Raw genomic sequence first — 27,500 nt, 5'->3', positions numbered from 1 at the left:
GCCCTATCACCCTGCACATTCACAAAATACATGGCTCCTTTGCGACTCCAGGGCATCCGCATTCTGAATTACATAGAAGACTGGCTGATACTAGCACAGTCTCAAGAACTGGCAGTTCAGCACAGAGATATTGTCTTAGCTCATCTGGTTTCTCTGGGTCTGAGACTCAACGTCAAAAAGAGCGTTCTCTCTCCCACTCAGGGAATTACCTATCTAGGAGTTATATGGAATTCGATCATGATACGGGCACAATTGTCTCCCGCTCGAATCATGTCCATTCAGAACACCCTGAGCAAAGTCAGGCTAGGCCAAGGTTGCACTGTTCGTCAGAATCAATGAATACTAGGTCTCATGGCATCTGCGTCCTCGGTGATCCCTTTGGGCCTTCTGCACATGAGGCCGTTTCAGCTGTGGCTAAAAGCCAGGGGATTTCATCCAAGGGCCAGTCTCCTAAGGCTAATAAGGGTTACGCGCTGTGTGCTTCGTTCCCTTTCAATGTGGTTCATTTACATTTTACATTTATACATTTAAGCCCTTATTACAGGGACAATCCCCTGGAGCAACCTGGAGTTGAGTGCCTTGCTCAAGGACACAATGGTGGTGGCTGTGGGGATCGAACCAGCGACCTTCTGATTATCAGTTTACCATTTATGTGGTTTAGACCACTACACCACCACCACTCCGGTTCAGACCCTGGTTTCTTACTCTGGGTCCCACTCTAGGTGCGTCTTGTCGTTGCAGGTTGCTAACAACAGATGCCTCCCTGACGGGCTGGGGAGCGGTCTTAAGTGGTCATCCAACTCAAGGAGAATGGGAGGGTCGTCAGCTCGATTGGCACATCAACTGCCTCGAGTTGATGGTGGTATTTCTGGCCCTGAAATACTTCCTCCAGCATCCAGGGTGTCTTTGAAATATGGTGCAGTGCACCTAATGCAGATCCAGTTAAATGCCAGATTGCTTCAGTTCTGGACTTTCTTCAGGAAAAGTTGTCAGCAGGCACATGCCCCACCACTCTCAGGGTCTATGTGGCCGCCATTTCGGCTTTCCACACCTTGATTGACGGGGTGATGTTGGGGAGACATCCTCTACTTGCTCGCTTCATTCGTGGAACTATGCGACAGAGGCCTCCTGCTAGGACCAGGACCCCTTCATGGGACTTAGTAATAGTCCTTGAGGGTCTGGTTGAGACACCATTCGAACCTCTAGAGTCAGCGTCTGATAAACTTCTGACTCTCAAGATGGTTTTTCTTATGGCAATCACCTCTCTAAAAAGAATTGGGGATTTGGAGGCTCTGTCTGTCTTGCCAGCCTGCTTAGATTTTACCCAGGAATAGCTAAAGCAATTTTTCACCCTCATCCTGACTACCTGCCTAAGGTGCCTTTCTCGACCTTATATCCGGTCACTCTCGAAGCCTTCTGCTCCCCACCGTTTACAACGCCGGAGAAGGAAAGTCTTCACAGACTTTGTCCAGTCAGTGCACTTCAGACTTATGTCCACAGCACTAGCCAGTGGCGTAAGTCAGGGCAACTATTCGTTTGCCATGGGGGCCGCAACAGGGGGGTGGCTGCCACCAAACAGACTGTCGCATTGGGTGAGGGACGCTATTACCCTGGCCTACGAAGCGCGCGGTCAAGCTTCGCCAGTAGGTATCAGGGCTCACTCTACCAGAGGGGTCGTCTCCTCTAAAGCCTTAAGTCCCTCTGCAGCATGTTTGTGATGCAGCAGGCTGGTCCTCTCCACACACATTCATTAGATTTTATAGTTTGGATGTTCATGCCACCCCGGGATCTTATGTCCTTGAGTCGACATCACAAGCTCATGTCTGAGATCTCTCGCGCTCTTGTGAGCACACTACACAACCGTAAGGGGTCCGGACATCCACAGTGCGGCAGCGTGGGTATTCTCGTTTCCAAAGCGCTAACTCAGCGCAGCATCATAAGTGTAGCTTTTTGACATGGAACGTCTCGGATTACTTAACTGTAACCCTTGTTCCCTGATAAAAGCGGAACGAGATGCTGCGCTTCATTGCCACACTGGGACTGCTCTTCAGACAAAATACCTGACGATGCACCTGTGACGTATCTATTTATAGCCCTGCTACAGGTGCATCCAATGATGTCACCGGCAGAGGCTATAAATTCCAGTAAATTTTCATTGACGTGTTGCACACATATTCACAGCTGGTCACACCTAAAGTTGTTCCCAAAGCGCTAACTCAGCGCATCATCTCGTTCCACTTTTATTAGGGAACAGGGGTTACAGTCAAGTAACCCGAGACGTTCTAGAAATGTTGCCAATTCATTAATGTATATATTGAAGAGTGATAGAGGGCAGCCCTGTCTCACACCCCGCCCTTGAGTGAAGAACTCAGTTTAAACATTTATTGTTTGAATGCATCGTTTTTATGATGTTGTATGTTTTGCCCCTATACCAATTTCTGAACGTTTAGACAGTAGATCTTGGTGCCAAATTGAATCAAAGGCCTTCTGGAAATCTACGAAGCATGCAAATATTTTAGTTTTGTTTTGGTTGATGTATTTGTCAATCAGGGTATGTAGGGTGAAGATATGGTCTGATGTTCTAAAATTTGGTAAGAATCCAATTTGTCTTTTGCTTAAGAAGTGAAGAGTCTTGTGTTGATGATGCTGCAGAACATCTTCCCCAGATTACTGCTCACACAGATGCCTCTGTAATTGTTGGGGTCTGATTTGTCTCCACTCTTGAGTATGGGCGTTATGAGTCCTCTATTCCAGGTGTCAGGGAAATGACCAACACTCAGAACTAAGCTGAACAGTTTCAGTAAGGCCAATCTTAATGTGTGCTGTGTGTTCTTCAGCATTTCATTGAGGATGCCATCTGGTCCGTTTGCTTTTTTGATTTTTAGGGCCTGGATTTTGTCAATCAGTTCATTTTCTGTGATGGGGTAGTCCAATGGGTTTTGGTATTTACCAATTGTTTGTTCCATATTGATCATTTTTTCATATATTTGAGTTTGTTCTGGGTTCATTTGTATTTCACTATAAAGTTGTTCAAAGTGATTTTTCCAGATGTCTCCATTTTGTATGGCTGTTTGTTCATGATGTTTTTTATTCAGGGAATTGTCCCAGAAACTGTTTGAATGTATCGATTCTTCAATAGTTTTGAGCTGATTTTGCGTGCACTGTTCTCTCTTTGTTCTGAGTGTATTTTTATACGGTTTAAGTTCCTCACAATATTGATGGCGCAGATCTGCATCGTTTGGTTTTCTGTGTTTTTCATTTGATAATTGTCTTAATTTTTTCCTCATTGTTTTACATTCTAAATCAAACCATTTTTCATTCTCTTGTTTGGTTTTATGGTATTTCTTGGAGGATTTGAGGTTAGATATAGTTGCCAAATAATCAAATATATAATTGATGTTCTCCACGGCCAGATTTACACCATCTCCATCATGAGGATAAACTCTGCACAGGAAGTCGTTTATAAGTGAGCATACTTTTGGGTGGTCCATTGCTGTCACATATTTTTCTGTGCTGTTTTGCGCCCATCTGTATTTCCTTCTGATGTTGTACAGCTTACTGGGCTGTGAAGTTATGTTCAAATGTTTTGTCCTTTTTAGATACACAGTAATTTGGCTGTGATCTGATAGGGGTGTTAGTGGTCTGACCGTGAATGCTCTGAAAGAGAATAGATCTAAATCTGTGATCATGTAATCTACTGTTGAGCAACCATGAAATGAACTGTAGGTGTACCTCCCTAGAGAATCTCCTCTCACCCTGCCATTGACGAGGTACAGACCGAGGCTTTGACAGAGCTCAATCAGAAGCTTCCCGTTTTTATTCACTTGGGCATCGGAATTAAACCTTGGGAAGTTTACGGTGTTTTGTGGGAAGTTCTGTCCAAAAATATGGTTATTCCCATTTTCTGTAGTGTAGTCAGGAAGGCATTTAGATCCCCACAGATCAACACACTTCCCTGGGCCTGGAAGTGGTTGACTTGACTGTGGAGAGATTCAAAGATGTTCTCATTATAGTAGGGAGATTCAGAGGGAGGAATATAAAGAGCACATAAGAACACATCTTTTGATGTTTGGAGAAGGTGCTTGTTGATTTTAAGCCAGATGTGTGATTCTGGCTTGGATGTAATTATCAATTTCTTGTTTGTGCCAGATTATGTTGCAACCTGAATCTCTCCCACATGTGATTCTTTCGTGCTTTCTAGAGGACAGAGATGGTTCACAGTATCCTGAGGGACAAAGACTGACTTTATCAATTCTGCGCCAAGTTTCCTGTAGTATGATTATGTCCATGTTTGATATGTTTTGGGTTTTGTTTTGTTATCAAAACTGGATGAATTAATATCCAAAATATTCCACATTGTAATCGTTAATATCTAATTTTGTCAACAAGTTTAACAATTCTACAATCTTAATAATGCTCTAGGGTGATACAAACCCAAGTCTAACATAGTATAAAGGATACATGTGTAAACCAATTTAAACCTTTTTTCTTTTCTCTATATTTTCTAAATATATCGTATGCATCTCTTTTACTCACGAGTACTGTTCCAGACGTGTGCATATACGATTGACAAGGTCCTTAATCTCTACTAGGTTGATGTGGCTCGGTCCTTTCAGGGCTGCAGCATAACTCAGCTGCTCCTGTTGCTCGGGCCGGTGGGGGTGTGGATGTGGACTGGGCCACTGTTCTGCTGAGATGCTGTTCCTCGCTGGAGCTTCTCTGGGTCTTCTGTGGATGTGGTGCCAGGAGAAATGGTCCTGTGGTGCAGGGTATTGCTTATGGTGGTAGAGAGCAGGGTGTGGAGGTCCAGGCCATGGGCGGTGGGGTCCAGGATGCCAGTGCAGGGGGGCAGGATGTGGGTGGTGAGGCCCGGTGTGGGGGTACAGTGAGTTGGTGATAGGGTGCAGGTCTCTGGGTAGGGGTTGTAGTGTAGGGCTCAGCTGAGTGTGGAGAGACCATGTTTTGTGGTGCTGCGTGAATAAACCGTCTCGCTGGCTGAGGGGTAGTGGGTGCTTTGGCGTTCTTTGGAAGGCTGCCAGGGGTTCGGCCCAGGGCCACATCTGTAAGGGTTTTTGCAAACATATGAACACTGTCTTTATGGAGGTGGACGTGGTCATGGAGGTGGTGGATGTCCAGTGTGGGATGATATGCCAGGTGAATGTTTGGCATTCCAGCACATCTATATGAGATGTCTGTGTTTACTCTGTGTATGGTGCGAGGATGGAAGTCTGATCTTGGTAGGATGGTGGAGATAACTACTTTTGAAGTTGGGATGTTTTGTGTTGCTTTAATGGCCACCCGTGTTACTGATTCTGCCACTCGCTCTTGTTGTGCCCTCAGGTCATTCGTGCCCACATGGATGATGATGTGGCAGGGTTCACCCAGATTTTCTTTGTTTAGTTGTTGTAGGGCATTATCTGTTTTTGGGCACCAGAGTTTTGATGTTTTGTGGCCAGGAAAGAGCTGTTTTTCATTGATGAATTTACCATTTGAATCAATTAGAAGGACGATTTCTGCATTCTGTAGGGCATTTTCTTGCTCTTGGGGGGCCTTCAGAGGCCTCTGCCTGTGACATCGGTGGTGGTGTTGCTGCTGGAGAGCTGGAGTTTGGTGTCAGAGTGTGGGCTGCTGCTGCTGCTGCTGTCTGGCTGGTGGGAGAGCTGGACAGCTGCTGCGGCTTGCAGGTGTGTGTGAGGAGCTCTGTTTGTTCTCTCAGGTGTTGTATTTCTCCCTCTCTGAGCATCAGCACCTCCCTGACTGTTTTCAGTTCTTTACTCAGGGTCTCTCTGTCCTGCTGCAGATTTTGTATCTCTCCTCTTAACTCCTTAACACTAGCTTCAAAGTCTCCTGTGAGGTGACTGAGTTTATTTTCCAGGTGTTGGAAGCGCTCATTGGATGTTGCATAGGAGAGTGCTAGTTCCCTGAGCTCCACCAGCTCTACCTCTTGTAGGGAGAGACTGTTTCTGATCTTAGTGACAGACTTCTCCAGCTGTGAGTCGCAGTCTTCAGTGTTAGGCTCCGCCCCCTCCCTTGAGCTCTGGGCTTCACTGTCTCCTGCAGCTCCCTGTGTTGGTTTCTCAGCATCTGCCAGAGCTTTTAGGCTGGTAAAGTTTGCCTGGACAGAGCTGAGATATGCTTCAGTCCCCTGGAACATTATGGTTCCATTATGGTAGGTATTTACAGTTAGAAATGCCTTATTATAGAAATATAATTTTCTTCATAAATCTGAATTTGTCTGCCATTACAGATACCTCATTTTCTATAACTTTTGTAATATTGACAGATTATCTTGTGCCAAACATTACAGTCTGTTGTGTAGAGGAGCAGATTAGTGATGATGTCTCTGTACCCTTTTTGTGAAACATCTGCCATTAGAGTCTCTGGGTTGTTCTTCAGCAGGCTGTATTTAAAGGCTTTCTTGTCCTTTGCATTCTTGACAGTCTGAGTGTATGTGATTGAGGGGCTCCCCTGCATTGCATTCCATTGTTTTGATTTGATTTTCTCTAACTGTCACTTTTCAACAGTCCCTGTCAGACTGATGCTAGTTTTTTTATGCTATTTTCTATATTATTCAATATATTTCACTTGACCAATAATTAACTTTCTTTTCTTTAGTTCTGGTTCACTAATTTGCAACAGTCTTATACATTAAATGCAGTGTAGATGGAGACTCAGTCTTGCCTGTTATTTGGATGTGAATTGATTCCTGGATCTTCTGTTTTATCCAGTTTTTCTCCAGTTCTCCTCCCAATTGCACTGCCTTGGTGTTTCCCAGTTGTCTTAATATTAAGTGTTTCTCTTAATATTCATCTTGCTTTTATCTTCGGTTTGCTTCTGATCTGATCTCCCCCAGTAACACCAGCACCTGATCTGATCTCCCCCAGTAACACCAGCACCTGATCTGATCTCCCCCAGTAACACCAGCATCTGATCTGATCTCCCCCAGTAACACCAGCACCTGATCTGATCTCCCCCAGTAACACCAGCACCTGATCTGATCTCCCCCAGTAACACCAGCACCTGATCTGATCTCCTCCAGTAACACCAGCATCTGATCTGATCTCCCCCAGTAACACAGCACCTGATCTGATCTCCCCCAGTAACACCAGCATCTGATCTGATCTCCCCCAGAACACCAGCATCTGATCTCCCCCAGTAACACCAGCATCTGATCTGATCTCCCCCAGTAACACCAGCATCTGATCTGATCTCCCCCAGTAACACCAGCATCTGATCTGATCTCCTCCAGTAACACCAGCATCTGATCTGATCTCCCCCAGAACACCAGCATCTGATCTCCCCCAGTAACACCAGCATCTGATCTGATCTCCCCCAGTAACACCAGCATCTGATCTGATCTCCTCCAGTAACACCAGCATCTGATCTGATCTCCCCCAGTAACACCAGCATCTGATCTGATCTCCCCCAGTAACACCAGCATCTGATCTGATCTCCCCCATAACACCAACATCTGATCTGATCTCCCCCAGTAACACCAGCATCTGATCTGATCTCCTCCAGTAACACCAGCATCTGATCTCTCCCAGTAACACCAACATCTGATCTGATCTCCTCCAGTAACACCAGCATCTGATCTGATCTCCTCCAGTAACACCAGCATCTGATCTCCCCCAGTAACACCAACATCTGATCTGATCTCCCCCAGTAACACCAGCATCTGATCTGATCTCCCCCAGTAACACCAGCACCTGATCTGATCTCCCCCAGTAACACAAGCATCTGATCTGATCTCCCCCAGAACACCAGCATCTGATCTGATCTCCCCCAGTAACACCAGCATCTGATCTGATCTCCCCCAGTAACACCAGCATCTGATCTGATCTCCTCCAGTAACACCAGCATCTGATCTGTTCTCCCCCAGTAACACCAGCATCTGATCTGATCTCCTCCAGTAACACCAGCATCTGATCTGTTCTCCCCAGTAACACCAGCATCTGATCTGATCTCCCCAGTAACACCAGCATCTGATCTGATCTCCCCAGTAACACCAGCATCTGATCTGATCTCCCCCAGTAACACCAGCATCTGATCTGATCTCCCCCAGTAACACCAACATCTGATCTGATCTCCCCCAGATCAGCATCTGATCTGATCTCCTCCAGTAACACCAGCATCTGATCTGTTCTCCCCCAGTAACACCAGCATCTGATCTGATCTCCTCCAGTAACACCAGCATCTGATCTGTTCTCCCCCAGTAACACCAGCATCTGATCTGATCTCCCCCAGTAACACCAGCATCTGATCTGATCTCCCCAGTAACACCAGCATCTGATCTGATCTCCCCAGTAACACCAGCATCTGATCTGATCTCCTCCAGTAACACCAGCATCTGATCTGATCTCCCCCAGTAACACCGGCATCTGATCTGATCTCCCCCAGTAACACCGGCATCTGATCTGATCTCCCCCAGTAACACCGGCATCTGATCTGATCTCCCCCAGTAACACCAGCATCTGATCTGATCTCCCCCAGTAACACCAGCATCTGATCTGATCTCCTCCAGTAACACCAGCATCTGATCTGTTCTCCCCCAGTAACAACAGCATCTGATCTGATCTCCCCCAGTAACACCAGCATCTGATCTGATCTCCCCCAGTAACACCAGCATCTGATCTGATCTCCTCCAGTAACACCGGCATCTGATCTGATCTCCCCCAGTAAAACCAGCATCTGATATCTCTCTCTCAACTCTGTAAATTTCTCACAGTAAAGGAGAAAGTGTGTCTCTGTCTTGACCTCACCCATGTCACAGTGAGCTCAGACTCGTTCATGTTTGTCTGTGATCACTGAGTCTGTATTTGGGGAGGATCCGTCTCTGTTTTGGATCTCTTACTGTGTGCAGATATTCTGCCAGATTATATGTTCTGTTTAGGGCCCGATAACATTCCAGTTTGCTTTGGCTTTTACTTTCATTTTCCCAATGGTCCAAATATGAATTTTTTAGTTGTGTTTGTTAGTTGTTAGTGGGTTTGTGAGTTTTCTGGTTTTAGGCTTCAGCTCTTGGGTTTTAAGGGCTTCATGTTGCAGTGTGTTTGGGGAACTTGAATTTAGGTGTGTCCAAAATTTGAGGGATCGTTTTTCAATATGTATAATAAGGGGGTATCTGACTAGTTCGGCCCGGCATGCATTAGTAGGTGTTCTTCTCTGAACTCTTAGAATGTTTCTACAGAATTCTGCATGCAGGGATTCTATGGGGTGTTTGTCCCATCTCCAGTAATCTGCCATACAGACCCCAAACCTCACTTCCATACAGACCCCAAACCTCACATCCATACAGACCCCAAACCTCACTTCCATACAGACCCCAAACCTCACTTCCATACAGACCCCAAACCTCACTTCCATACAGACCCCAAACCTCACATCCATACAGACCCCAAACCTCACATCCATACAGACCCCAAACCTCACTTCCATACAGACCCCAAACCTCACTTCCATACAGAGCAATAGGCATTATAATACTATCAAAGATCTTACACCAGATTGTTACAGGAATGTCAACTTGGGTCAATTTGCCCTTAATGCTCTTCTATCTTTCTCTTTTAGTGCATTCACTGCCAGACCAAAACCCCCTGAAGCACTGATGTTTAGAGGAGGTAGTCGTAGTGTCGGGTGTGTTCTATTGCAGTGTTCCCCAGAGTGAATGTGTATCTGGTGTCCTGTAATCTGGCTTTTTTCTGGAAAATCATAATTGTAGTTTATTTCAGATTGATTGTCAGGGCCCAGTTCTGACAGTAGTTCTCCAGCAGGTCCAGGTGCTGCTGTAGCCCTTGTGCAGTAGCTGACAGCAGCACCAGATTATCTGCATAGAGAAGAAATGTAACTTCAGAATGGTTTAGAGTAAGACCGGGTGTTGCAGATTGTTCCAGTAGCACTGCTAACTCATTAATGTAAATGTTGAACAGAGTTGGACTCAAACTGCAGCCCTGTCTCACTCCTCACCATTGAGTGAAAAATTCTGTTCTTTTATTGCCAATTTTAACTGCGCACCTGTTGTCTGAATACATAGATTTGATAGTGTTGTACGTTTTACCCCCAATGCCGGATTGTAACATTTTATAATATAGACCATCATGCCAGATGGAATCGAATGCTTTTTTTAAATCAACAAAGCATGCATAAATCTTGCCTTTGCTTTTTTGATGCATGTGCTGGTTGATTATCGTGTGTAGCATGTGAATGTGGTCGGTGGTGCGGTGGTTTGGTAGGAATCCAATCTGACTCTTACTCAAGACATTGTGCTTGGTAAGGAAGGCCTGTATCCGGGCATTCAGGATACAGCAGAAAGTCTTCCCCAGATTGCTGTTCACACAAATGCCTCGGTAGTTATTGGGGTCGAATTTGTCTCCACTCTTATATAATGGGTGTATTAAGCCCATATTCCATACTCCCATACTGCAGTCAGGAAAGTAGCCAGACTGCAGAACCAGATTGAAGAGTTTTAACAAGACCTCCTGCATTACTGCTGGACTGTGCTTCAGCATTTCTGTTCTGACTCTCTCACTCACTGATTCACTCACTCACTCACTCACATGTTATGTTTACATTTTTAGAAACTGTCATCTTTTTGCACTACTGAGTACTGGTCGGCGCTGCACTGTCTATTGTCCTGTTCATTGTCAGTAATTTGTTGTACTGTCCTGTACTTTTTGCACATGTTTGCACGTGCACTTTATATAGGTATATATAGGTAGTTTATATAGGTATTTTATTTCGTTGTGTAGTCTCATGTGGTCCTATGTTGGTCCTTTGTTGTTTTTATGTAGCACCATGGTCCTGGAGGAACGTTGTCTCGTTTTGCTGTGTACTGTACTAACTGTATATGGTTGAAACGACAATAAAAACCACTTGACTTGACTTGACTCTCTCATTCAATTATTCTCTCTCTCACTCTCTCATTCACTGACTCTCTCTCTCACTCACTCTCTCATTCACTGACTCTCTCTCTCTCTCAATCTCTCTCTCACTCACTCTCTTTCACTGACTCTTTCACTCACTCACTCTCTCATTCACTGACTGACTCACTCACTCACTCACTCACTCACTCACTCTCTCACTCACATACTCTTCACTCACTCTCTCATTAGCTGACTCTCTCACTCACGGACTTTCTCTCTCACTGACTCTCTCACTCACTGACTCTCTCACTCACTGACTCTCTCAATCATGGACTTTCTCACTCACTCTCTCACTCACTCACTGACTGACTGTACACGTGCACTGGCTGCACTGGATTTATTCTCCTGTTCCAATTTCACATTCAGTTTTAACAGCAGGTGAGTGCGATATTACACGAAATATTACAGCACTACTTTATTACTGTTCATTTCCAGTTAGAGATTTATATATAGAAAATGTAAGAAATTGATGTCTGTGTCCAGACTAATGTTTGTGTAGTTTGTGAGTGTTAAATGTGTTGTTATGTGTCCTGACTGAAGTTTGTGTAGTTTGTGAGTGTTAAATGTGTTGTTGTGTGTCCTTACTGAAGTTTGTGTAGTTTGTGAGTGTTGAATGTGTTGTTGTGTGTCCTGACTGAAGTTTGTGTAGTTTGTGAATGTAAAATGTGTTGTGTGTCCTTACTGAAGTTTGTGTAGTTTGTGAATGTAAAATGTGTTGTGTGTCCTTACTGAAGTTTGTGTAGTTTGTGAATGTAAAATGTGTTGTGTGTCCTTACTGAAGTTTGTGTAGTTTGTGAATGTAAAATGTGTTGTGTGTCCTTACTGAAGTTTGTGTAGTTTGTGAATGTAAAATGTGTTGTGTGTCCTTACTGAAGTTTGTGTAGTTTGTGAATGTAAAATGTGTTGTGTGTCCTTACTGAAGTTTATGTAGTTTGTGAGTTTTAAATGTGTTGTTGTGTGTCCTGACTGAAGTTTGTGTAGTTTGTGAATGTAAAATGTGTTGTGTGTCCTGACTGAAGTTTGTGTAGTTTGTGAATGTAAAATGTGTTGTGTGTCCTTACTGAAGTTTATGTAGTTTGTGAGTTTTAAATGTGTTGTTGTGTGTCCTTACTGAAGTTTGTGTAGTTTGTGAATGTAAAATGTGTTGTGTGTCCTGACTGAAGTTTGTGTAGTTTGTGAATGTAAAATGTGTTGTGTGTCCTTACTGAAGTTTGTGTAGTTTGTGAATGTAAAATGTGTTGTGTGTCCTTACTGAAGTTTGTGTAGTTTGTGAATGATAAATGTGTTGTTGTGTCTCTTCAACAGCCGAGAGGATGCAGGTTCATTCGCTGTTCATCTTGATACTTACATCTACACTCAACACACATGCTCAAGGTACATCTGTCTGTCTGTCTGTTTGTGTATCTGTCTGTCTGTCTGTTTGTGTATCTGTCTGTCTGTATATTGTATTATCCTTCATTCTATCATTTTGATTGTATTCTTTCTATTGTTATAATACTAATTCTATCTGTCTATAGTTATTTTTATCTTTTTATATATTTCTTTTTTATATATATCTATTGTGCTATATATCTATTATTCTGTGTTGTTCTGTAAATATGTAATTTTCTATGCATCGTCCTACAGTGGCATGAAAAGTATGTGAACCTTTTGGAATTACCTGAATTTATTTATAAATTTGCCGTAAAATCTGGTTTGCTCTTTATCTAAGTTACAGTTATGAACAAACACAATCTGTTTAAACTAATAACACACATATTATTGTATTGTTCTTGAACATACTGAACACATCATTCAAACATTCACAGTGTAGATTGGAAAAAGTATTTAGAGTCAGGATTTAGCAAACCCGGCATTCAATTAATGAAACAAGATTGGAGGTGTGGATTAGAGATATTTTGACTTGTAAAAAGCACTCAAACATTTTGCTTTGTTATTCACAAAGAAGCATCTGTTGACATGGACCAAGAGATCTCAGAAAACCTACGATCAAGAATTGTTGCTTTGGATAAAGCTGGAAAGGGTTACAGAGTTATCCGGAAGAGTTTAGATATTCATCTGTCCACAGTTAGACAAACTGTCTATAAATGGAGATGATTTAGTACTATAGGTACTCTCACTAGAAGTGGCCGTTAGATATTCATCTGTCCACAGTTAGACAAACTGTTTATAAATGGAGATGATTTATTACTATAGGTACTCTCAGTAGAAGTGGCCATTAGATATTCATCTGTCCACAGTTAGACAAACTGTCTATAAATGGAGATGATTTAGTACTATAGGTACTCTCTCTAGAAGTGGCTGTTAGATATTCATCTGTCCACAGTTAGACAAACTGTTTATAAATGGAGATGAATTAGTACTATAGGTACTCTCAGTAGAAGTGGCCATTAGATATTCATCTGTCCACAGTTAGACAAACTGTCTATAAATGGAGATGAATTAGTACTATAGGTACTCTCTCTAGAAGTGGCTGTTAGATATTCATCTGTCCACAGTTAGACAAACTGTTTATAAATGGAGATGATTTAGTACTATAGGTACTCTCTCTAGAAGTGGCTGTTAGATATTCATCTGTCCACAGTTAGACAAACTGTTTATAAATGGAGATGATTTAGTACTATAGGTACTCTCTCTAGAAGTGGCTGTTAGATATTCATCTGTCCACAGTTAGACAAACTGTCTATAAATGGAGATGAATTAGTACTATAGGTACTCTCTCTAGAAGTGGCTGTTAGATATTCATCTGTCCACAGTTAGACAAACTGTTTATAAATGGAGATGAATTAGTACTATAGGTACTCTCTCTAGAAGTGGCTGTTAGATATTCATCTGTCCACAGTTAGACAAACTGTTTATAAATGGAGATGATTTAGTACTATAGGTACTCTCTCTAGAAGTGGCTGTTAGATATTCATCTGTCCACAGTTACACAAACTTTCTATAAATGGAGATGATTTAGTACTATAGGTACTCTCACTAGAAGTGGCCGTTAGATATTCATCTGTCCACAGTTACACAAACTGTCTATAAATGGAGATGATTTAGTACTATAGGTACTCTCTCTAGAAGTGGCTGTTAGATATTCATCTGTCCACAGTTAGACAAACTGTCTATAAATGCAGATGATTTAGTACTATAGGTACTCTCACTAGAAGTGGCCGTTAGATATTCATCTGTCCACAGTTAGACAAACTGTCTATAAATGCAGATGATTTAGTACTATAGGTACTCTCACTAGAAGTGGCCGTTAGATATTCATCTGTCCACAGTTAGACAAACTGTCTATAAATGGTGATTTAGTACTATAGGTAATCTCACTAGAAGTGGCCGTCATGCCAAGATGTCTCAAAGGGCACACCGCAGAATGCTCAATGTAGTAAAACAGATCCCTAGAGTGACAGATAAAGACTTGAAGGAATCATTGTAACTGGTTAACATCTATATTCATGAGTCTACTATACAGAAAACATTAAACAGGTATGGTGTTCATGGCAGGACATTTTGAAGGAAGCTGCTGCTTTCCAACAAAAACATTGCTGTTCACCTAAAGTTTCCCAAAGACCACATTGGCACTCCACAATACTGCTGGGAAAATTTTGTTTGGGCTGGTGAAATTAAGGTTAAATTTTTTAGTAAGAACTTGCAACACTACATATGTTGTAAAAAGGGCACCACATACCAACATGAAAACATCATCCCAATGGTGGAGGGAGTGTCATGATATAGATACATGAATAGTGTATGGAGCCCTACAGGTTTCTAGAAAATTCTAGTTAATTTAGAAAAAATATACAAAATGAAACATACTACGTTTCATTGATACGGTTGTGTGTTTTGTTGATTAGAGTAATTGATGGGCAAAAAATTTAATAAATGGGGGTGGTGGGTGGCCCCGAACCAATCATGGGGCCCTAAACAAATGTTTAGTTTGTTTATTGGGTCGGGCCGGCCCTGGCTTTGACTGCTTGCCATCACTGAGGGCACAATTAATTCCCAAGTTTATCACGATATCCTACAGGATAATGTCAGGGTGGCTGTGTGCTAGCTGAAGGTCAGTAGAAGTTGGGTGATGACCCAGAACATCGAATGCTCCAGTATGACTTCAAAAAAGCTTAACCAGGCTGGATTGTGTTATGAGCTCACAAATCCTTGAAATATGTGGACAAAGTCCCATCAGTGAGCTCCTCTGGCATGCAGAGTTGTGTTGGCTGTGTCATGTAGCCTGTATGCCCGGCCACCTCATGGCTAAACTGCTTTTATTCGGCTGGATAGAGGGGGTTAAGTGGGCGTGGCATGGGCTGGAGAAGAGATGGAGTGATGTGGTACAGGAGGATGTGGAGCTGAGTGGACTTGCCGACGACTGGTACCAGCAGTGTCAAGATTGGCCTCTTTGGAGGAGGCTTGTGAAGGATGCTGCTGGTCAGTTGGAGGCAGTCGCCCTCCAACAACAACGGAGGGCAGAGGAGCGACGCTCACAACAACGAGCAGAGCGCCGGATAACTAAAGCACAGCAAGTTGGCACAGTAGGGGGCACAGGTGGTGCATCAGCCAGTTGACCCGTGTCACCTGTTGGATCTGTCCTGTGATCTCCTGCTCGTGGGCGTTTGATAATTCACATGGACTCAACATGCACATAGCCTGGCACAAGCGTTGTGGTGATGTCACCACCACTTAGTGGCGAATGGCGTTTGTTGTTGTTGTTGTTGTTGTAAAATCAACAGTGGCATTATATAAACAAACTTTCATTTAAAGGGAGAAATCCTGAAAATGAATGAATATTTGGTAATTATGATCAGGATTGATGTTGGTTAAAAAAATTAACTCACTGAAAGTGTAAAATAATATGAATATGTAATTTATTATGTCAGTTTTTGTGCTCTAAGGACCTCTGAGTAACTTATTTAAATTGACACACTCGGTTTAAGCACATTGTGTTTGTCTATATGTGTGACTTTGATGAATATGAAATCACATTTTATGTCCAATTAATGCATTAACCAGCTGATTCCAAAGGGTTCACATACATTTTCTTGCCCCTGTATGTATGTAGGGGTTTTCCTACAGTATATCTGTCCTGTAAGTCTGATCTCATACACACAATCTCTTTTAACACATTGTTTTATTTTAGGTAATCTATTCAACAAAATACATTTTTACCCTATCAAATGAAATATTTGAAGTCTCATTTGTCCTGTTTGTTGATTGTTAATGACACTGAAGATGTAATCTTGTCTTTCACCATCTCACACAAAATACATGGCCGGGCTTGCTAAAAGTGTCAGTGATGGATTGGAAGGAGCGGCATCAACGTTTAGTTCATTTACGATCCCGTAAAACATCTTTATACGCGGCAGAATTGAGTAGCTTCAGGAAACGTGTTTTCGAGGCTCTTGACAAGAGCGACAGCATTCCCTCTCTGAAGAATCATAGAGGTTAACTCTTCTGCTCACCTGGAGCACATCCAGATGACACGTTCAGATCTGTTCGTCAAATACCTGCCATCAATCTCACCTCAGATGTGTACAGGACGCTACACATAAACCAGCTTCTGATATCAAGAGAGAAACTGTAGCAACGTCTTGATAAAAGCTGAAAATATAAGCCTGAGGAATGATTGATGGATCTGCACTGCGAGGTGATGCCACAAAAGTGGACTATAGTGCAAGTTTTATATTAACCCCATTTAATCACAACTTTACCCAGCGAAGTGGGCACATATATTTTACTCCCTAGAAACTACATGTGGCTTATCTGCAAAACTGAGCCATTGCAATGTTCAACAATGAGAGACTCAATTTAATTGGCTACCCGATCACGTCAAATGACCAATGAGCTTTACACCATGCGAGAGCTGATTGGCTAACAGATAACGGCTTCGGTCATTAATACATGAATAATCAGGGATGCAAACTACTCGCCTCTTCTGGAGCTGATTTGCCCATTTCTTTAGTTAAAATGTTGTAAATGTAGCTTATTAAAATCACTTAAAAGGGTTCATTTAATGGTGCTGTAAGAGATTTCAGCTGAGCTGTTGTATTAGCCACACCCCTTTCCAAAACCCCGCCCTCCAAAGATACCAAATGAGCGTTTTGGTATTGTTCCTCTTTTTCACCCAATTTGTAACGCCCAATTTGCTTTTAAGTCCTCGTGGTGGCGTAGTGACTCGCCTCAATCCAGGTGGTGGAGGATGAATCTCAGTTGCCTCTGTGTCTGAGACCGTCAATCCGCGCATCTTATCACGTGAATGGTTGAGCGTGTAGCCACAGAGACATAGCACGTGTGGAGGCTTCACGCCATCCACACACAACTCACCACACACCCCACCGAGAGCGAGAACCACATTATAGTGACCACGAGGAGGTTACCCCATGAGACTCAACCCTCCCTAGCAACCGGGCCAATTTGGTTGCTAAGGAGACCTGACTGGAGTCACTCATATGAGCTTTATTGAGACCGACATGAGCAGAAAAGGTTGTTAAAAGCCTCAATAAGTCGCTGAAACGACAAGACTGAGAACAGTCAAAATGACACACACACGTTTATGTTTGTTGTTTACGGAGTCTAGAGCCGTCAGAGAACCGGTGAGATACCTCACAACACTTATTAATGGGATAGTTCACCCGAAAATGAAAATCCTCTCATGATTGACACCTTTAATCATCCCAGATGTGTTTGTCTTTCCTTCTTCAGCAGAACTGAAGATTTTCATGAGCACATTTCAGCTGTTTTTCTTCATATAATGAACATGTGAGACAGCTGTCTATCTGACGGTACAACAGTCACATTAATGCCTGTTCAGTGCTTCTGGCCAGCGCTGTATTACTGTTTGGAACACATGCTTTTATTTTCCGACTTTTTCGAAGATTAGACCCTTTAAAAAGTAAAACTGTAGGATGTGTGTAATGCTTTCTTCATCCTGGGGAAAAGTGGATTGAGAGGAATATTCCAGGTTCAATCGCTAATATTGATAACCCAAAAAAAAAGTTTTATTTCAACCCGTCCCTCCTTTTCTTTAATAAAAGCACAACTGGAGTTTATAGTGAGACACTTACAGTCAATGGGGCACATTTATGAACATTAAAATCCCAACATGTGTGTTAACATGTGATAAAATCACTGACTCACCACATCTGTGCACCTTATAGACAATTTTACACTTCATTGCCGTAGCGATGTAATGTCAACAAACTCTAAAATGATGATATAAACAACTTTACAGCTCAAATAATGCACAAGTTTTAACATTATAATTAATGTAAGTGCTTTTATCCAGTTATAAACTTTAGAAATGAGCCCCATTGACTTGTATTGTAAGTGTCCCACTGGAACACACATTTCAGCTTTTTTAAAGAGGAGGGACGAGTCGAAACCTGTAATATTCTTTAAATAGCTGTGATCAGGGCTGGACTGGTAATCTGGCATACCGGGCATTTTCCTGGTGGGCCAACGCACTTTGGGGCCGATCAGGGGCCGAATGGGCCGCGATTAGCTAAATTGAACAGTTTCAATTTGAGTGTGAAAAATATCATCCGACAGCCCAGAAACACTCCAGAGAGGAAGAGCTTTAATGATCTAACACGTATTAATAATAGTCAAATTAACAAACATTAATAAACGCTGTAAACAAAGCATTGTTCATTGTTTGATATCTAATGCATTAATTAATACTAATGAAGGGAAGCCTTATTGTAACGTGTTACCAATTATATTGATATTATTCAATGGTTTAATATATTGTGTTTTATTATATTACATGTTCTTTATTTAGAGGACATTTATGCAGGAAATATTCACAGAAATATTCACAGAAATATTCCCAGAAATATTAACACATTAATCCGATTAGAGATGTCAGTCGATTAATGTAAAAGCACACAAAAGACTGGAGGACAGCCGGACTGAGAGGACAGTTTTCAGACCGTCCGTCACTAAGGTTGGTGCTCTTGACAGTGTTTTATATCCTCTGCCTGCTGCATCCCGCTGAATGAAGATCTGACGACATCATCATCATCATCATCATCATGAGCTCTTTACTGAACAACACGACTCACTGCAGTCTGTAGTCCGTAAAGACCAGCCTGCCTGCTAACCGACACAAACACTGTTTGTGGGACATTGCGCTGTCTATTGTGTGACAAGAGTGATTTGGGACTGGCTGACGCATGTGTGTGTGTGTGTGTGTGGAGAGAGAGAGAGAGAGTGTGTGTGTGTGTGTGAGAGAGAGAGAGAGAGTGTGTGTGTGTGTGTGTGTGTGTGTGTGTGTGTGTGTGAGAGAGAGAGAGAGAGTGTGTGTGTGTGCGAGTGTGTGTGTGTGTGTGTGTGTGTGTGTGTGTGAGAGAGAGAGAGAGAGTGTGTGTGTGTGCGAGTGTGTGTGTGTGTGTGTGTGTGTGTGTGTGTGTGTGTGTGTAGATGTGTGTGTGTGTAGAGAGAGAGAGAGAGAGAGTGTGTGTGTGTGTGTGAGAGAGAGAGAGAGAGAGTGTGTGTGTGTGTGTGTGTGTGTGTGTGTGTGTGTGTGTATATATACAGATGAAACTCGAAAAATTAGAATATCGTGCAAACGTTCATTAATTTCAGTAATTCAACTTAAAAGGTGAAACTAATAAATTATATAGACTCATTACAAGCAAAGTAAGATATTTCAAGCCTTTATTTGATATAATTTTGATGATTATGGCTTACAGCTTATGAAAACCCCAAATTCAGAATCTCAGAAAATTAGAATATTGTGAAAAGGTTCAGTATTGTAGCTCAAAGTGTCACACTCTAATCAGCTAAACACCTGCAAAGGGTTCCTGAGCCTTTAAATGGTCTCTCAGTCTGGTTCAGTTGAATTCACAATCATGGGGAAGACTGCTGACCTGACAGTTGTGCAGAAAACCATCATTGAGGTCCCAGAGTCTGGAGGAAGAATGGAGAGGCACACAATCCAAGATGCTTGAAGTCCAGTGTGAAGTTTCCACAGTCTGTGTTGGTTTGGGGAGCCATGTCATCGGCTGGTGTTGGTCCACTGTGCTTTATTAAGTCCAGAGTCAACGCAGCCGTCTACCGGGACATTTTAGACCACTTCATGCTTCCTTCAGCAGACAAGCTTTATGGAGATGCTGACTTCATTTTCCAGCAGGACTTGGCACCTGCCCACACTGCCAAAATTACCAAAACCTGGTTCAATGACCATGGTATTACTGTGCTTGATTGGCCAGCAAACTCGCCTGACCTGAACCCCATAGAGAATCTATGGGGCATTGCCAAGAGAAAGATGAGAGACATGAGACCAAACAATGCAGAAGAGCTGAAGGCCGCTATTGAAGCATCTTGGTCTTCCATAACACCTCAGCAGTGCCACAGGCTGATAGCATCCATGCCACGCCGCATTGAGGCAGTAATTAATGCAAAAGGGGCCCAAACCAAGTACTGAGTACATATGCATGATTATACTTTTCAGAGGGCCGACATTTCTGTATTTAAAATCCTTTTTTTTATTGATTTCATGTAATATTCTAATTTTCTGAGATTCTGAATTTGGGGTTTTCATAAGCTGTAAGCCATAATCATCAAAATTATATCAAATAAAGGCTTGAAATATCTTACTTTGCTTGTAATGAGTCTATATAATATATTAGTTTCACCTTTTAAGTTGAATTACTGAAATTAATGAACTTTTGCACGATATTCTAATTTTTCGAGTTTCACCTGTATGTGTATGTGTGTGTGTGTGTGTGTGTGTGTGTGTGTGTGTGTGTGTGTGTGTGTGTGTGTGTGTGTGTGTGTGTGTGTGTGTGTGTGTGTGTGTGTGTGTGTGTGGGTGTGTGCATGAAGGGTGACTGCGGTCTTTTGCTGTGGCTAACAGGAACTCGACACAGGAATAGACACTTTGGACCTCTTTCTTCTCGTTCTGTCTCACCACAAAAGCAACCTGCCAATCTTAGTTACTCGTCCAGTAACTCAAGTGTAGCGAGGAGATCGTGAGACTTTGCATGTCACATCTGCGGCTTACTTGATTTCCATCTGTTTGACACTGAAACACAGATGATGACACACTTTTGCCTTCTCAGAGCCCCAACTAATTAACCACTAGTTCTTAAAGGGACAGTGCACCCAAAAATGACGATTCTGTCATCATTTACTCACCCTCATGTCATCCCAGATGTGCGACTTTCTTATAATATTTAGCCTACTTTGTAGTAGAAACATATATTTTATTATGTTTATGGTATAAACCTACACTTTTTCCTTTATCCAAAATATTCCAAGGACCCCCGGACCCCAGTTTAAAAACCTGTGGTTTAATCCATGTGTTCAGATGTGAGATGATCGGTGTGGGTGAGAAACACATCAGTATTTAAGTCCTTTTTTACTATAAATCTCCACTTTCACTTTCACATTCTTCTTTTGTTTTTGACGATCATATCGCCACCTATTGGCCAGGGAGGAGAATGTATAGTAGAAAAAGGAGTTAAATATTGATCTATTTCTCACCCACACCTATCACATCACTTCTGAAGACATGGATTAAACCACTGGAGTCTTATGGATTACTTTAGTGCTGCATTTATGTTCCTTATGGAGCTTAAAAGTTCTGGTCACCATTCACTTGCATTGTATGGACCTACAGAGCTGAAATATTCTTCTATAAATCTTCATTTGTGTTCTGCAGAAGAAAGTCAGTCACACATCAGGGACGGCATGAGGGTGAGTAAATGATGATGAGTTTTCATTTTAGGGTGAACTGTCCCTTTAAGGGGTTTTGATCCTGACAGCGATGTGTGACTGGAGCACAAAGACTTCCTGTGCATGATAAGTATAGCAAGAGTTCTGTGTCATTAAAACAGTACATTGTGTATTTCCATTTGATTTGAATTAAATTGGCGCAGAATTACATTTTCTGCATTTATTGATTGGCGATCAGCACCGAGTGTGCACACAGTGATCGGCTCCTGAAACAGTTGGATCATGTAGTGAAGTAGGAGCCACTTCTAGTGCCCGACAGCGCAGTGACATGCTCCAGCGGTTTCATCGCTGTCAGTCTGAACGCCCCTTTACACAAACTCTTTATTAATGTTTAATGCAGTAATTGAGATGCTGGAATGAGCTTTACTCATCAGGAACATGATTGAACTGAATGAATGTGTTAGTGAGTGTGTCAGATATGTTCTGTGCTTGTGTTTGCAGTGTCGACTCCCAGAAGACTCCGTTTTAAAGAGTCGGGTCCCAGCACGCTCAGTGTGACCTGGAAGGAACCGAAAGGACAGTTTGACGGATACAGGCTGGTGTACAGCACTGATGCAGGTGAGCGCTCTGATTGGATGCTTGACTTTTAGAGCAGCGGTGGCGAACGTACACGGTGCAGTATAACAATAATTCCTTACATTTATATAGCGCTTTACATAGCATAGGGATGATGATGCGACGGCAGCCATAGTGCACCAGAACGCCCGCCACACACACAGCTATTGGTGGAGAGGAGATGGTAGAGTGATGTAGCCAATTCAGGGATGGAGATTAATAGGAAGCCATGATAGATAGGGGCCAATGAGGGATTTATAATGAGCACAGAGAGTCAGGACCTCGGTTTAACATCTCATCTGAAGGATGGTGCACCCATCACTATACTGGGGCATTAGGACCCACACAGGCCGTAGGGTGAGCACCCCCTGCTGGCCTCCCTAATTCCACTTCCAGCAGCAACCTTGGTTTTCCCCAGGAGGTCTCCCATCCAGGTACTAGCCAGGCTCAATCCTGCTTAGCTTTAGTGGGAGACCAGGCAAGAGCTGCAGGGTGATATGGCAGCCGAGTGTAGGGGGCCAAAGCACATATCTAGTAATCAGAAGTAATCAGAAGGTTGCTGGTTTGATCCCCACAGTCACCACCATTGTGTCCTTGAGTAAGGCACTTAACTCCAGGTTGTTCCGGGGGGATTGTCCCTGTAATAAGTGCTCTGTATAATACATTGGTACTCAGAAGGTTGCTGGTTTGATCCTCACAGTCACCACCATTGTGTCCTTGAGTAAGGCACTTAACTCCAGGTTGTTCCGGGGGGATTGTCCCTGTAATAAGTGCTCTGTATAATACATTGGTAATCAGAAGGTCGCTGGTTTGATCCCCACAGTCACCACCATTGTGTCCTTGAGTAAGGCACTTAACTCCAGGTTGTTCCGGGGGGATTGTCCCTGTAATAAGTGCTCTGTATAATACATTGGTACTCAGAAGGTTGCTGGTTTGATCCCCACAGTCATCACCATTGTGTCCTTGAGTAAGACACTTAACTCCAGGTTGCTCCGGGGGGATTGTCCCTGTAATAAGTGCACTGTAAGTCGCTTTGGATAAAAGCATCTGCCAAATGTGTAAATGTAAATATATATACTGTACACTGACACCGTGTATGGAAAACTAAGGTCCCATTCATTCATCACACAGATGAAATCATATTCAACGATAACTTATAACCCGCTAAATCAGCCGTACGGTGAGCTTCGAGGTTGTTTATCGATGTATATTCTTCTGTTCATTTATTCAACTTCATTGTTTACAAATCATGTTTGATAGCAGAATTCATGGTAAACAACTACATTACCCATGATGCAGCAGAGAAAGATCAGTGCTCCCATGATGCATTGTGAATGATGTAATCGAGTATATTTCTACATATCGGGAAGATTTGCAGTAAATGTAAAATATTGTGTTTCTATACTCATAATCGACAACCTCAAATCAAAACTTCTATATACTCCCATCATTGTTTATTCAATGACATCATTCGCAATGCATCATGGGATTGTAGTCCGTGCCCTGATGAAAGACAGTAAGTACACAGTTTGTGATGTTGTGAGACAGTAGTATTGTGTTGACACACATCCTCACTATAATCATCCGTTATCTCAGAAATCAATATTAATATTTTAGTTTATTTTAATAACGTTCACGTGTACTTTTGGCAGTCTGATCATATGACAAGTAGCAGATCGACTGGATGTTTGGAGTGATGCAGAAGTAAAAGAGTAGTGTGGAAACGTTTAAACGTGCAGACAGACAGGTGGGTGTTGCGGGACGTCTCACGGCATGAGCGTCGAGTCCCTGTCGGCACAGATGAAGAATGTAGCTGTGTTTGAACATGGAGGTTTTCTGTCCCCTACAGCAAGTGTCGAGAGAGAGAGAGACGGCTTCATCTGTTACTCCACAGGTCACAGCACAACTGGGTCAGATCTCTTTGCTCTGGTTCTGATTCTGTGTTTGTGTGTTTGACGTTCAGGAGGAGCTGAGCACGAGCTGTTAGTGACTGAACCTAAAGCCGTCATCGAAGGGTTTGACCCCAGTAAAGAGTACACCGTGAAGATCACAGCCGTCAGAGGTGCACACCAGAGTAAAGCACTGCAGGGCCGCTACACAGGTGAGCTTTTGCACACGCTTCAAACACATGCAGTTGACCCTTAGCTAAGCTCCGCCCCCGGTTACTGTTGCTACGCTTTGCCAGAACTATCTTTAGTGTGGGAGCTAGCCGTAGGTTTGTCAGAATATTCAGAATGAAAAGTGACATCGCAAAACATTTTTATCGGAATTATGTTTTAAAGAAATGGTTAATTACACAGTAATTTGATTAAAAACTGTGAATCTGAATAGAGGCAAACGCTTATCAGTCATATGATTAGACACGAGGACTGCTCATAACGTTTCTACAACATACTCACAACGGTGTTGTGCTGTGTGTGGATCGTGGAGAATAGCGTGAAGCCTCCACACGTGCTACGTCTCCATGGTAACACACTCAACAAGTCACGTGATAAGATGCGCGGATTGATGGTCTCAGACGCGGAGGCAACTGAGATTCGTCCTCCGCCAACCGGATTGAGGCGAGTCTCTACGCCACCACGAGGACTTAGAGCGCATTGGGAATTGGGGTGACAAACTATCAAACACACATGACTCCTGTAGACTCTCATTAATAAAGCAAACGCTTGTCTGATGAATATAGCAGATGGCAACAGTAAGACAGGATTGGTCAGAAACACTTAAGGCGGGGCTTTGTTGAAGGTCAGTTCACACATTACTCATCCTGTGATCTTGTCTCTTAATGAAATATTGAGTCGACCGGTATGGGGGGTTTTTATTGGCCGATGCCATTATGCAGAGGGCAGGGTAGCTGATAGGCCAACATAAAATCAGAGCCACTATGTTCGATCGCTCATATCTCAAAAATGCATAAGGGTGTACTGTGAGGTCATCGTCACGTGAGGTCAACTTCATGTGAGGTCAGCGTCATGTGAGGTCATCGTCATGTGAGGTCAGCGTCATGTGAGGTCATCGTCACGTGAGGTCATGTGAGGTCATCGTCATGTGAGGTCATCGTCACGTGAGGTCATTGTCACGTGAGGTCATTGTCAAGTGAGGTCATTGTCACGTGAGGTCATCCTCATGTGAGGTCATCGTCACGTGAGGTCATGTGAGGTCATCGTCATGTGAGGTCATCGTCACGTGAGGTCATTGTCACGTGAGGTCATTGTCAAGTGAGGTCATTGTCACGTGAGGTCATCCTCATGTGAGGTCATCGTCACGTGAGGTCATCGTCATGTAAGGTCATCGTCATGTGAGGTCATTATCATGTGAGGTCATCGTCACATGAGGTCATCGTCACGAGAGGTCGTCGTCAAGTGAGTTCATTGTCAAGTGAGGTCATTGTCACGTGAGGTCATTGTCACGTGAGGTCATCGTCACGTGAGGTCATCGTCACGAGAGGTCGTCGTCAAGTGAGTTCATTGTCAAGTGAGGTCATTGTCACGTGAGGTCATTGTCACGTGAGGTCATCGTCACGTGAGGTCATCGTCACGTGAGGTCATCGTCACGTGAGATCATCGTCATGTGAGGTCATGTGAGGTCATTGTCAAGTGAGGTCATCGTCATGTGAGATCAGTGTCATGTGAGGTCATCGTCATGTGAGGTCATTGTCAAGTGAGGTCATTGTCATGTGAGATCAGTGTCAAGTGAGGTCACCGTTACGTGAGGTCGTCGTCACGTGAGGTCATCAAGTGAGGTCATCGTCACGTGAGGTCATCGTGAGTTTTCAATGGCAGTAAACTTAAGTGCTTCTCTTTCAGCATGTTGCCCCATTGTTTGGGGGCCAAACGATTTAATAATTTATTTGTAGCAAGTTGTTGCTCGTGATGACGTCACAGTTATGACATTTTGTTGTTTACAAAAAGAAGTAAAAGTACGGCAAAAATCGTGAAAACTCCTTTATGCATTTAAGATATGAGCAATCAAACCCTCTTTATTTTGGGCCACCCTGTAGACTATAATACAGACTGTGTTTGGGGTCTCGTGGTCTGATGGTTTCTGATAAAGACTGTCGTTGTGTTCTGTCAGGATCAGTGTCAGAGTTGAGTGATGTCATCAGACGGCCAGAACAACAGGACACCAGCGTCATTGAGCAGGGCAATGAGATCTCTGAAGGTGAGGTCAAAGGTCAGGCTGAGGCGCGTCACGGTGTCTTACCGAGATGGGATAAAGAGACACAATCATGTCACCTCAAGTCTCCAAATCTTTTTGAAAAGCGTTGTCAGTGTGAACGCCCCTTTAGATGGTTCTGAATAAATCAGACGGGAGCGTCTTGTGGTAAGTCTTCACATCTGTCTCATTCCTGTCTTTCAGCAGTCAAGTCTTCTGAGTTTAATGTCACGGAGGATATAAACACACAGAGCAAAAGCTGAGGGGGTTTGGCCGAGGAGACGTGACATTAGTGTGGAAGCTTGTTTATGTGTGGCTGTGATTTATGATAAACATGATTACAGGGAACAACAGCTTCTCTGTCAAGCTTTCAGAAATGTGTAAGGCATCTTTCTCAGGAAACTTTGAGTTTTAGATAATTATATATCATAATTCATGTATTATACATTAAAATATATGAATATATTATAAATAAGCAGCGCCCTGTAACATACTTAAAAGTACTTCAATGAAATGAAAGTCAGTAACTGTAATCTGATTACAGTAATTTGAAATGTAATTCATTACACTACTTTTGACTTAACAATATTAGATTACAGTAGCTAATTACTTAGTAATTGGATTACATCCACTGGTGTCCTGGATTACTTTACGATGCCTAAACGGTGAACTGGCTCTCTTAGCATCATGAAAACATGTTATTATAAATCATGTCAGTAACGAGTAAAACTCATTTAATTTCACGTGTTCACCTGCCCATATAAAGGTCTTTGGCTTGCTGTCCACACAGGAGGGAAAGAGAATAAAGTTTATTGAATTGCTTAAATAAACTACGACTAGCAAGCTTGTGAAGATGACTCAGCGCTAGCATTAAAGTAGCGGCTGTAACAGAAAAACAAGAGATAAAAATAGTGAGTAGCTGCAGAAGCTTCTGGCGAATAACATCATGCGATGATTCGATCTCAGCAGTCTGCCATCATGGGTGAGTGGGCGGGGCCAAATGAGTGAGGTCATCGTACATCCTGTGTATATCCTGTGGGTTGATTGGCAGATAAGATGAGCAAGCTCCTCCCAAACATTAAAACTATTTTATTTTGAATTTAGAAACAGTACAGGCTATAAACAAGCATGAATGATCCT

At 42.8% G+C, this 27,500-nt stretch overlaps 1 protein-coding gene across 1 annotated transcript in view; it reads left to right on the top strand.

Annotated features, from left to right (window-relative positions):
• Positions 1–11,234: 11,234 nt before the first annotated feature.
• LOC127619698 (collagen alpha-1(XIV) chain) overlaps positions 11,235–27,500 on the top strand; it is a 73,626-nt gene continuing 57,360 nt past the window's right edge. The window contains exons 1-5 of the mRNA XM_052092649.1: positions 11,235–11,300; positions 12,228–12,296; positions 22,095–22,211; positions 24,172–24,309; positions 26,280–26,366. Coding sequence (XP_051948609.1) covers positions 12,236–12,296; positions 22,095–22,211; positions 24,172–24,309; positions 26,280–26,366 — 403 coding nt within the window. The 5' untranslated portion in view covers positions 11,235–11,300; positions 12,228–12,235. The remainder of the gene's footprint in view (positions 11,301–12,227; positions 12,297–22,094; positions 22,212–24,171; positions 24,310–26,279; positions 26,367–27,500) is intronic.

Source organism: Xyrauchen texanus, chromosome 26, assembly GCF_025860055.1.
Source record: "Xyrauchen texanus isolate HMW12.3.18 chromosome 26, RBS_HiC_50CHRs, whole genome shotgun sequence".
In the NCBI taxonomy this organism is placed as follows: domain Eukaryota; kingdom Metazoa; phylum Chordata; class Actinopteri; order Cypriniformes; family Catostomidae; genus Xyrauchen; species Xyrauchen texanus.
The sequence above is the reverse complement of the archived record's forward strand: the minus strand, read 5'-3'. Positions and strand labels throughout refer to the sequence as shown.